We start from the raw sequence: 12,704 nt of genomic DNA, 5'->3' as shown, positions 1-12,704 counted from the left end.
ACACGGGGTTAGGACCATACAAACATACACACACAAGCAGTCTCTGTCTCACCTTGTTGCCAAAATCCCCAACCTGGAGGTGTTCCAGATCACCCTGAGATCAAGGTACACACACACAAACACACACAGACCTTGTTGTCATCCATGACAGTATTGAGGGATTCGATCCACATAGGGTCGATGTCTCCATCCAGTACGATCCACTTGGGCCCGTCATGGCTGATGAGGGCCAAATCTCTCATCACACAGGAGAAAAGACCTGCAACCAGCGTGGCGGCACACAACATTACACAACAACCAGACAGACTCAAAAATAGTCTTGTCACGATATCAACATTTTACAAATGATATGATACCAGGCCAAGTATCACGATACCAAGTAGTATCACGATACCACGGTGGAAAGAAATCAGTGGCCTAGCATCCTGCTCGCCCCTTCCCCCGACACTTGTTCACGTTTTATAAACGTTCTCCAAAAACTTCTCACTGAAATGTACACTTCGACTCAATACAACACATTGAATTTAACGTCACACTGATCAGCGTATAATAGAATACTGCATAGAATGGCTGATTGCTCATATTTGCAAAGGCCTAGCTGTGATTTGGCTGGAGGAATGGGAGGAAGGAATAAACAGTACATCAGTGGAGGCTGCTGAAGGGAGGACGGCTCATAATAATGGCTGCAACGGCACAAATGGAATGGTATGAAACACCTAGAAACCGTGTTTGATACCATTCCACTGATTCTGCTTCAGACATTACCATGAGCCCGTCCTCCCCAATTAAGGTCTGTGTTTGTGTGTTTGTGTGTGTCTGCCACCAACCTCCTGTGAGATATATGCATAATGATCTGCATGTCATTGTGTCAGTAAGGGGAGAACACTGCATGAAACCTTGTTTACTCTTCAGTTAACACAGACACACACACTGTCTCTGTCTCCCTCACTCTTGTAAAAACACACACACACACACACACTGCTCCCAACTTTTAATATGTTAGGCACCAAAAATAATTTAAGGCGCACCAGAAAGAAATAGATTTTTGATATAGTTTAGGCTTCCATTAGGCCTATATGAATCCTACCTTTTGAAGCACATCTCATGAGTAGCAGACCCTTTTCCTTTCTTCCTGTGCCCATCAAATTTACCTAAACCTACTGTCAAGATACAAGGTTGTAAGCTAGCTAGCTAACATGACTGAACAATGTTGTTTGTTATCAAACCAATAATTAGCGACCCAGGATTAGTTTAAAACGCCCCGCGACATGGTTTGTGAACTGATATAAAATGCATACAAATCCCGATAGAAAAAAAAGGCATATCTGGTAATATGGGTCACATTGAACCGTTTAGGCTAGAGACAAGACCTCTGGTAATATGGGTCACATTGAACCGTTTAGGCTAGAGACAAGACCTCTGGTAATATGGGTCACATTGAACCGTTTAGGCTAGAGACAAGACCTCTGGTAATATGGGTCACATTGAACCATTTAGGCTAGAGATAAGACCTCTGGTAATATGGGTCACATTGAACCGTTTAGGCTAGAGACAAGACCTCTGGTAATATGGGTCACATTGAACCGTTTAGGCTAGAGACAAGACCTCTGGTAATATGGGTCACATTGAACCGTTTAGGCTAGAGACAAGACCTCTGGTAATATGGGTCACATTGAACCGTTTAGGCTAGAGACAAGACCTCTGGTAATATGGGTCACATTGAACCGTTTAGGCTAGAGACAAGACCTCTGTTAATATGGGTCACATTGAACCGTTTAGGCTAGAGACAAGACCTCTGGTAATATGGGTCACATTGAACCGATTAGGCTAGAGACAAGACCTCTGGTAATATGGGTCACATTGAACCGTTTAGGCTAGAGACAAGACCTCTGGTAATATGGGTCACATTGAACCGTTTAGGCTAGAGACAAGACCTCTGGTAATATGGGTCACATTGAACCGTTTAGGCTAGAGACAAGACCTCTGTTAATATGGGTCACATTGAACCGTTTAGGCTAGAGACAAGACCTCTGGTAATATGGGTCACATTGAACCGTTTAGGCTAGAGACAAGACCTCTGTTAATATGGGTCACATTGAACCGTTTAGGCTAGAGACAAGACCTCTGTTAATATGGGTCACATTGAACCGTTTAGGCTAGAGACAAGACCTCTGGTAATATGGGTCACATTGAACCGTTTAGGCTAGAGATAAGACCTCTGGTAATATGGGTCACATTGAACCTTTTAGGCTAGAGATAAGACCTCTGGTAATATGGGTCACATTGAACCGTTTACGCTAGAGACAAGACCTCTGGTAATATGGGTCACATTGAACCGATTAGGCTAGAGACAAGACCTCTGGTAATATGGGTCACATTGAACCATTTAGGCTAGAGACAAGACCTCTGGTAATATGGGTCACATTGAACCGTTTAGGCTAGAGACAAGACCTCTGGTAATATGGGTCACATTGAACCATTTAGGCTAGAGACAAGACCTCTGGTAATATGGGTCACATTGAACCGATTAGGCTAGAGACAAGACCTCTGGTAATATGGGTCACATTGAACCGATTAGGCTAGAGACAAGACCTCTGGTAATAATGGGTCACATTGAACCGTTTAGGCTAGAGACAAGACCTCTGGTAATATGGGTCACATTGAACCGATTAGGCTAGAGACAAGACCTCTGGTAATATGGGTCACATTGAACCGATTAGGCTAGAGACAAGACCTCTGGTAATATGGGTCACATTGAACCGTTTAGGCTAGAGACAAGACCTCTGGTAATATGGGTCACATTGAACCGTTTAGGCTAGAGACAAGACCTCTGTTAATATGGGTCACATTGAACCGTTTAGGCTAGAGACAAGACCTCTGGTAATATGGGTCACATTGAACCGTTTAGGCTAGAGACAAGACCTCTGTTAATATGGGTCACATTGAACCGTTTAGGCTAGAGACAAGACCTCTGGTAATATGGGTCACATTGAACCGTTTAGGCTAGAGACAAGACCTCTGTTAATATGGGTCACATTGAACCGTTTAGGCTAGAGACAAGACCTCTGGTAATATGGGTCACATTGAACCGATTAGGCTAGAGACAAGACCTCTGGTAATATGGGTGACATTGAACCGTTTAGGCTAGAGACAAGACCTCTGGTAATATGGGTCACATTGAACCGTTTAGGCTAGAGATAAGACCTCTGGTAATATGGGTCACATTGAACCTTTTAGGCTAGAGATAAGACCTCTGGTAATATGGGTCACATTGAACCGTTTACGCTAGAGACAAGACCTCTGGTAATATGGGTCACATTGAACCGATTAGGCTAGAGACAAGACGTTTTCTTTGCTGTAAAGCTGCAAGCATGCCTGTTGCGAAGCAGTGCTACATTCTCCCACTCTGACACTCAGAGGCTGCATGACACTGAACTTGCAAAGTCTACTCAGACTGGTCTGTGCTATTAGTTATAACAGGCGATAAAATGATACAATGTATCAACATTGCTCACTTTGCATGCTGCTCCAATGTAAGATCCCACCACAAACGGACCAAGCAGCGTGGTCAGGAGGAGAGGACAAAACGGAACCCCCCCAACAAATGTTTTTAGGGGGGGCAGATGACGTGGGCGTCAGTGCTGAGGGGTGAGTCCGAGACCGAGGAGGAATTCTTGGACCGTTTGAGTGAGGAGTGGATGGCAGTGGAGGGACAAAAGAGTTTGGAGGGGTTGGAGTCTGGAGCAAGACAGTCGCTTTGAGGAGCGTGTGACCCTTCAGGCACCATGCTTTGCGGTTACACGGACTGTGTCTCCGGTACGCATCCACAGCCCGGTGCGCTCTGTGCCAGCTCCCCGCATTTGCCGTGCTAAAGTGGGCATTCAGCCAGGACGGATTGTGCCGGCTCAGCGCTCCTGGTCCAGAGCCTTCAGCGACGGTGGGCGGTCCAGAGCCCCCCGCGAGGGTTCCCAGTCTGGAGCCTCTGGCGACGATCTACGGTCCGGAGCCTCCGGTGACGATCTACGGTCCGGAGTCCCCAGAGACAATCCACGGTCCGGTTCCACAGAAGTGGAGGGATCAGCAAGCAGAGCGGGGTCTACATCCCGAACCGGAGCCGCCACCGAGGCTAGATGCCCACCCGGACCCTCCCCCATGGAGTCAGGTTTTGCCGGAGTCCGCACCTTTGGGGGGGGTACTGTCACGCCCTGACCTTAGAGAGCCTTTTTATTTCTCTATTTGGTTAAGTCGGGTGTGATTTGGGTGGGCATTCTAGTTTTTCTATGTATTTGTTGGCACCACAAACCCCGACCTATGGGTATGGTTCCCAATCAGAGGCAGCTGTCATTCGTTGTCTCTGATTGGGGATCATACTTAGGCAGCCCTTTTTCCCACCTTAGATTGTGGGATCTTGTTTTAGCATAGTTGCTGTCTAGCCCTGCAGAACTTTACATTCGGTTTTGTATTTTGTTGTTTTGTCGGAGTTCAGTATTAAAAATCATGAACACTTTCCACGCTGCACTTTGGACTCATTCATCTAACGACGGACGTAACACACGCGTACAAATCTAACAACAGAAGACTCATCAGGGTCTGGGTCTGTATCCCGGCTCGCCATCATGGCTAAATTATATTTTTAAAAACTGACAGAAGAATAGACGGGCGTGAAGAGAGGATGGAGAGAAGCAGGTGAGTGAGGGCTGGTAGGGGATGTGAAGAGAGGATGGAGAGAAGCAGGTGAGTGAGGGCTGGTAGGGGATGTGAAGAGCGAATGGAGAGAAGCAGGTGAGTGAGGGCTGGTAGGGGATGTGAAGAGCGGATGGAGAGAAGCAGGTGAGTGAGGGCTGGTAGGGGATGTGAAGAGAGGATGGAGAGAAGCAGGTGAGTGAGGGCTGGTAGGGGATGTGAAGAGCGAATGGAGAGAAGCAGGTGAGTGAGGGCTGGTAGGGGATGTGAAGAGCGAATGGAGAGAAGCAGGTGAGTGAGGGCTGGTAGGGGATGTGAAGAGCGAATGGAGAGAAGCAGGTGAGTGAGGGCTGGTAGGGGATGTGAAGAGCGGATGGAGAGAAGCAGGTGAGTGAGGGCTGGTAGGGGATGTGAAGAGCGGATGGAGAGAAGCAGGTGAGTGAGGGCTGGTAGGGGATGTGAAGAGCGAATGGAGAGAAGCAGGTGAGTGAGGGCTGGTAGGGGATGTGAAGAGCGAATGGAGAGAAGCAGGTGAGTGAGGGCTGGTAGGGTATGTGAAGAGAGGATGGAGAGAAGAAGGTGAGTGAGGGCTGGTAGGGGATGTGAAGAGCGAATGGAGTGAAGGCTGGTAGAGGATGAGGCTGATTGATTATAGCTGCCACACGTGATTATGCACATGAAAGTGAAGTGGATATTATTGGACATGCGCATACAAGACACTAGTGGCTGTTGCTTAAATTCAACTGAATGCATAAACAAAACTTCATAAACATTTTATAACAGACGCCAGTATGTTCTTTAGATCGGTAAGGATGAAAAAGTTGGTAGTATCATATGAAACGGTACTACGGTATTCTAAAATATTGGTATCATAAGTATCATGACGTTTTAGTACCGTGATATTAATGTGGTACCGGTATACCATGCAACATTACTCAAAAACACTTCAACACTATTAACTCAGGTTGTACAGATGGGGCATTGTGGCTAGAACTAGAGAGAGAAGTCCAGATGCAAAGCTGCTTGACTTATTGTGATGTTAGGGCTTCATTGACTACACGTTTCAACTATATTTTAGCCTAACTAATTCCATCGTACCGTCCTTCCATTCTCGGGTGGCAGGGTTGATGATGCCAAACAGCTCGTCACAGGTGACAGCCTTGGGGTCCAGATCCACGATCACCGGCTTCCTCTTCATGGTCTGATAGGTCTTATTCAACGAGCGCATCACCTGGAGACACAACACAATAGTTTGGCTTCTAACCAAACAGAACATTTGGCTCTATCCAAAATGGCACCCTATTCCCTTTTTAGTGCATTACTTTTGACCAGGGCCCATAGGGTGGCATTTGAAATGCAGACTCTTCCCAGACAACTGGAGTCAGAAAAGCACAAGAGATGTTAGAGGGATGAGGATTTATGGTACCTTGGACTTGCCGGTGCCGGCATTGCCGATGATGAAGACGGAGTGTCGGACGGCCAGCAGCTCTTCCAGCTGAACCACCTTCAGAATAAAACTGTCCTCCGCCTGCAGATTCAGGTCCAGCACTGACTTCTTCACTACCTGAGAAGCACACCCACACAACAAATACCTCAGTTACAGATGTAAAATGTTAATTTGAGGCAGTTCGCTACAGCAAGGAAAATAATCCTGAAGCATCAGGAAATTGGAATTATTATGTGGATTATAATGAATGTTGTAGAGGCTGATAAATTTTTCGGGAAGGGAAAATCAAGTCTGAAATTTCAATGTAGAAATTACAAATTTCAGAAGCCTTTTTAAACCACAAATACACTACAAGTTTTACATTTCCTGCATTGCATAAAAGTTCTCCTGCAACAGGGTGATCAATTACGATCCTACATCTGTAGCATCAGAAACTCCTTTTTTAACAAAGATAACCGTTTTTTACTTCAGATGATAGAGATACAGTATAAACACAGGTGTACATTTATTTGAGTGCTCATGTTACTTCTGCCCTTCCCACCTCTGTCCTGTGTTCTGTCTAGTTAAGGAGAGGCAAGTGTGTATGTGTGTGTGTTTGTGAGTGTCCGACCTTCTCAAAGTCCAGGTTTCTCTTCCTGGGGACATCCAAAGCAGGGAACAGGTCTCCAATCAGTCCCAGGAACACAGGTGAGTCATCCATCACGATCTTGGGGACGTTGAAGTCTCTTAGAGCCCTCATCAGGACCTGGTCCTCCGGGCGACCCGGGTCTCCTCTCTTCAAAGAGCCGGCCACCACCAACACAGACTTAATGGCACGAAGACCCCAGTCATAGTGGTCCTGTACACACAAACACAACACAAAGGAAACTATATGAAGATGTTTTAAAGAGATGGTGAGAATGTAAAATCTCTGTGGTTGTGAGCAGACAGCAAGTCTGGGTGAATAGGGTGAGAGTGACAGTGTATTAAAGCAGCGAGGTAGCTACTGTACCTGTTTGGAAAGCAGCTCTTTGCAGAGGGTGTAGAGGGTGATGAACTTCCTGGCCAGGACTCTGGCGTCAATGAAGCCTTCAGCCACCAACATGATCTCACAGATTAACTCAAAGTCCGGCACCACCATGGCGCATGGCCTACAGGAGAGAGACACTCAGGTATGAAGACAAGTAAGGGCAAGAGAGAAAGAGACGGTGACAGAGAGAAACAGTCTGCAAAAAAGAGGGAGAAAGAAGATAAAGAGATGGTGCGGCTGACAGATGGAGAGAGTTTGCGAGATAGACAGGCAGAGGGAAAGATCCACTATGTGTATGGTACCTGAACAGAGCCTTGAGGTTCTCCGGTAGCTCTGCACGGCCGGCGTATCCCGGGTTCATGGTGATGAAGGCTCCCACGGTGGGGATCAGCTTGATGGTCTCACCCAGGAAGTTAAAGATGATCTTCTTATCTCTGATAGCGTCCTGAACAGACTTCACCTGGGGGGGGAGTAGGATCAGTGTCACCATGAGAGAGAAAGAGAGAGAGAGATAGAGGAGGGAGTGAGATGGGGGAAAGAAAGAGAGGGGGGGAGAGAGATCACGATCAAGGTTTGTGGTGTAGAAATAGAGGCATAACTTACCTGTACTGCGATGACAGACAACACCTCCACAGAGATTCGGTTGAACTCGTCAAAGCAGCCCCAGGCCCCAGTCTGAGCCAGACCCTTATAGATGTCTCCACAAGACTGGAAAGACAGGACAACATGAGGCCCAATCAGAAACCACAGCAGAATCTATTGTATGCTTGAATAAGATGACATTTTTTGGCAATATAAGAAGTCTGAGCAACAGATTCACCTTGTAATCCATCTGCTCAGAGCAGTTGAATACATAGACCATGATGCCGAGGGCTCGGCCCAAATCCTTGGTGGTCTCGGTCTTCCCGGTACCGGCAGGACCGGCCGGAGCCCCGCCCATGATGAGATGGAGAGACTGGGTCAGAGTGATGTAACACCTGGGGGAGAGACAGAAACTCTTCACATGATCGCTCACACAACAGAACTGAACAAAACGGAGTGAGACATTATGTCAGTTTGTCATTTTTGGGACAAAATTAGTATTGAAGTGGTAACATCCTGTCAAGATCAAATGTGAAAATATATATTTTGATGGATTAGATAGAATTCATATGAGCTGAGCTGTGATTGGTCTGTACACCTGTCAGTCAGAGGGGTGATGACCAATCGTGGGGTATTTCCCAGATACTCGTAGGAGTATCTGAACAGGGCATCACAGATGTTGGCGAAGCAGTGCTTGTTATTGTCGTCCCAGCGATGCCTCAGCTGAGACTGCCACATGAACGCCCCGACGTTATCAATCTGGAACAAAAAGACAGAGACAGAGCATATAGTCAAAACATTAGAGACCCTCGTAAAAACACCAGAGACCCTAGTCAAAACCACAGAGACCCTAGTCAAAACCACAGAGACCCTAGTCAAAACCACAGAGACCCTAGTCAAAACACCAGAGACCCTGGTCAAAACAATGAGTGGTGAACAAGTTGAGCCCCTCCCCTCATCATAAGAAGCAACTCGCCCGCCCTCTGGTCATTCTCGAGCATGCCGAACTTCCTCACACTCTTGCAAGTCGGGGACTGCGGTGAGATATCTCACTCATAATATCAGAGAACCAGGGTTACGCAAATAATCTTAAATTATCTTTCAATTATTTGTTTCGATATCTCACGTGGGATATGGCCAACTTCCATATCGCAAACGTGCTCTCTTTCCGAAGCCAGATAGTCTCATCGTATCAACCCTCAGAGGCCCCGCCACTGAGAACACTACGCACCAAAGAACGCGCAGTGAAGTCTAGCCAGTAGAACCTCATAAAAGTATGAGGGGACGCCCAAAAAGCCACATTGCAAATCTCCTGCAAGGAGATGCCCTTGAACAGAACCTCTGGTTCAGTGAGCCCCCAGGCCTTTCGGAAGCTGTAACCCCTTGCTTTTATAGGCCAATCTAATAGCTTCCACAATCCAATGTGATAACCGTTGACGAGTGAGGGGCCTTCCCTTGCAGGGATGCACCCAGGACACAAAGAGTTGGATGTAAGTCACCACAGTCGTAGTGTCCGTTCTGATAAAGACGGGGCAATTCCAAAGGGAGTGTAGAAAGTGTCTCAGTGAAAGAAACACTGTCAGCAATTCAAGGTAATTTATGTGAGCAATGTGGAGTTCACACTCTGTTTATTGCATTCCCCTCGTGAACTGTGCCTCAGCCCGTGAGTGATGCATCTGTCGTCACCAATACCCCGAGCGGAGTGCCAGAAACAAAGATAGAGGGGCTCTTCCAGTGACTGAGAGCCAAGAGACAATCTGACGATTGAGGTTACGCCGCGTACACAGATGTTGGGAAAACATGTTGTGCAAACACGTTGGGCAAACACCCAGCGTTACTCATCCGTTCTCATCCTCAGTAGGCCAAGAGGTACTACTGAGATGGACGATGCCTTCCCCTGGTGCTTGAACTAGTGCCGGGGGGAGAGCCGTGGCACAAAGGGCACACTCAGGGGTTAGAGTCGATTCCTTCCGTCTTCCTTGAGAGCGAACGCATGAGAATGGGAAGGGTTCAAGGAGCAAGGCCAGTCCAGACCAAATCTGAACCAATCATAGATGTCTTTTTTTGGGTCGAATTAAGGCCACTACGGACTGGACCAAATCTGAACCAATCATAGACGTCTATGTTTCCCAAGTTTGAACAGCACAGTACAGTAGCAGGACACGACATTAAGGCTTGTCCACTTGTCCAGGGCAAGTAAAAAAAATAGTCGGACAACCAGAATATAGATTTCATTTGTCCGAATGGACAAGTAAAAAAATCACAATATTAAACAGTTACTTAGATCAGAATAGGATCAGGCAGCGGCGTTGCTACAGCGCACAGCAGGGCATGGTTGACATTCTGAGTGAATTGCCTGTATTCCTATTTGCTCTAGCCTATTTCAATAAATATGTTATATTTACACAAAACAAGAGAACAATGTAGACAGAGCTAAGAGTCTCACCAAAGCAGCGCAAAATATCTGGTCAGAAAATACCTTGTGTTTTTTTTCTCTCTCCCAAATGATCTGGGCCAATAGCCAAAGTCTATTTTCATATCACGGAAACTCTTATTGTTGCATAAGCCCAAATGTTACATTTTCTCTACACTTGATATGAAAATGACTTGGCCTGTTAAGCCACTGTTTCAGTTTAATGCATGCTACATTTCTTCTGCCGTGCTATTTCATGATCAAACAATTAATGAATCTAACAGAGTTCTCGGCTAGCTCAGAAACTTTTAAGTTGTTTTTGAACCCCAAAACATGGGAGGCCTAAGGTAATAATGAGAGATTAGAAACAAGACAAATTAAAGTTATGAAGAGTATTTTCCAAACTATTCTAATAAGGTGTTTAATATCCTAAAGTTGCAGCTTTTAGATGGGAATCATTATGAAAGCCGTGGTGTCAATGCTATTCTCATTCACAGATTTATGTTGAATTATAAATATTTTTGGCCATATTGATATTGATTAAACAATGGATGGAAAAATCTAATGAAGAGTCAAAAGAAAACTTAGGCTACAGCTGAGGAAAGCTTATGAAATAACTGTGTAGTTGGCCTAGGCCTATTGCCATATTATTCTAGCAATGTGCAACCTACCTACAACAAATATAGTAGCCAAGGCCTAATAAGAGTGTTAATTGCTAAATTGGAATTATTTTGACACCTATTATTATTTTGACGGCCTATTTATTGCGTTACCTCCTTACTTCATTTGCACACACTGTATACTGATTTTCTATTGTGTTATTGACTGTACGTTTGTTTATCCCTGTATAACTCTGTGTTTTTGTTTGGTTTTTTTCACCTTTATTTAACCAGGTAGTTGAGAACAAGTTCTCATTTGCAACTGCGACCTGGCCAAGACAAAGCATAGCAGTGTGAGCAGACAACACAGAGTTACACATGGAGTAAACAATTAACAAGTCAATAACACAGTAGAAAAATAAGGGGAGTCTATATACAATATGTGCAAAAGGCATGAGGAGGTAGGCGAATAATTACAATTTTGCAGATTAACACTGGAGTGATAAATGATCAGATGGTCATGTACAGGAGCAGAAAAGTAAATAAATAAAAACAGTATGGGGATGAGGTAGGTGAAAAAGGGTGGGCTATTTACCAATAGACTATGTACAGCTGCAGCGATCGCTTAGCTGCTCAGATAGCTGATGTTTGAAGTTGGTGAGGGAGATAAAAGTCTCCAGCTTCAGCGATTTTTGCAGTTGGTTCCAGTCACAGGCAGCAGAGTACTTGGAAAGAAAGGCGGCCAAATGAGGTGTTGGCTTTAGGGATGATCAGTGAGATACACCTGCTGGAGCGCGTGCTACGGATGGGTGTTGCCATCGTGACCAGTGAACTGAGATAAGGCGGAGCTTTACCTAGCATGGACTTGTAGATGACCTGGAGCCAGTGGGTCTAGCGACGAATATGTAGCGAGGGCCAGCCGACTAGAGCATACAAGTCGCAGTGGTGGGTGGTATAAGGTGCTTTAGTGACAAAACGGATGGCGCTGTGATAGACTGCATCCAGTTTGCTGAGTAGAGTGTTGGAAGCCATTTTGTAGATGACATCGCCGAAGTCGAGGATCGGTAGGATAGTCAGTTTTACTAGGGTAAGCTTGGCGGCGTGAGTGAAGGAGGCTTTGTTGCGGGATAGAAAGCCGACTCTTGATTTGATTTTCGATGTTTCGATGGAGTTGTTTGATATGAGTCTGGAAGGAGAGTTTGCAGTCTAGCCAGACACCTAGGTACTTATAGATGTCCACATATTCAAGGTCGGAACCATCCAGGGTGGTGATGCTAGTCGGGCATGCGGGTGCAGGCAGCGATCGGTTGAAAAGCATGCATTTGGTTTTACTAGCGTTTAAGAGCAGTTGGAGGCCACGGAAGGAGTGTTGTATGGCATTGAAGCTCGTTTGGAGGTTAGATAGCACAGTGTCCAATGACGGGCCGAGAGTATATAGAATGGTGTCGTCTACGTAGAGGTGGATCAGGGAATCGCCCGCAGCAAGAGCAACATCATTGATATATACAGAGAAAAGAGTCGGCCCGAGAATTGAACCCTGTGGCACCCCCATAGAGACTGCCGGAGGACCGGACAGCATGCCCTCCGATTTGACACACTGAACTCTGTCTGCAAAGTAATTGGTGAACCAGGCAAGGCAGTCATCCGAAAACCCGAGGCTACTGAGTCTGCCGATAAGAATATGGTGATTGACAGAGTCGAAAGCCTTGGCAAGGTCGATGAAGACGGCTGCACAGTACTGTCTTTTATCGATGGCTGTTATGATATAGTTTAGTACCTTGAGTGTGGCTGAGGTGCACCCGTGACTGGCTCGGAAACCAGATTGCACAGCGGAGAAGGTACGGTGGGATTCGAGATGGTCAGTGACCTGTTTGTTGACTTGGCTTTCGAAGACCTTAGATAGGCAGGGCAGGATGGATATAGGTCTGTAACAGTTTGGGTCCAGGGTGTCTCCCCTTTGAAGAGGGGATG

At 46.1% G+C, this 12,704-nt stretch overlaps 1 protein-coding gene across 1 annotated transcript in view; it reads right to left on the bottom strand.

Annotated features, from left to right (window-relative positions):
• The window catches only part of LOC118402731 (dynein axonemal heavy chain 17-like), a 76,482-nt gene that overhangs the window by 53,015 nt on the left and 10,763 nt on the right, over positions 1-12,704 (bottom strand). The window contains 9 exon segments of the mRNA XM_052477853.1: positions 132-259; positions 5,782-5,914; positions 6,110-6,247; positions 6,741-6,968; positions 7,122-7,260; positions 7,442-7,599; positions 7,743-7,847; positions 7,960-8,116; positions 8,320-8,480. Coding sequence (XP_052333813.1) covers positions 132-259; positions 5,782-5,914; positions 6,110-6,247; positions 6,741-6,968; positions 7,122-7,260; positions 7,442-7,599; positions 7,743-7,847; positions 7,960-8,116; positions 8,320-8,480 — 1,347 coding nt within the window.

Source organism: Oncorhynchus keta, chromosome 24, assembly GCF_023373465.1.
Source record: "Oncorhynchus keta strain PuntledgeMale-10-30-2019 chromosome 24, Oket_V2, whole genome shotgun sequence".
NCBI classification, from domain to species: Eukaryota; Metazoa; Chordata; class Actinopteri; order Salmoniformes; family Salmonidae; genus Oncorhynchus; species Oncorhynchus keta.
This window is presented reverse-complemented; position numbering and strand designations above follow the sequence as displayed.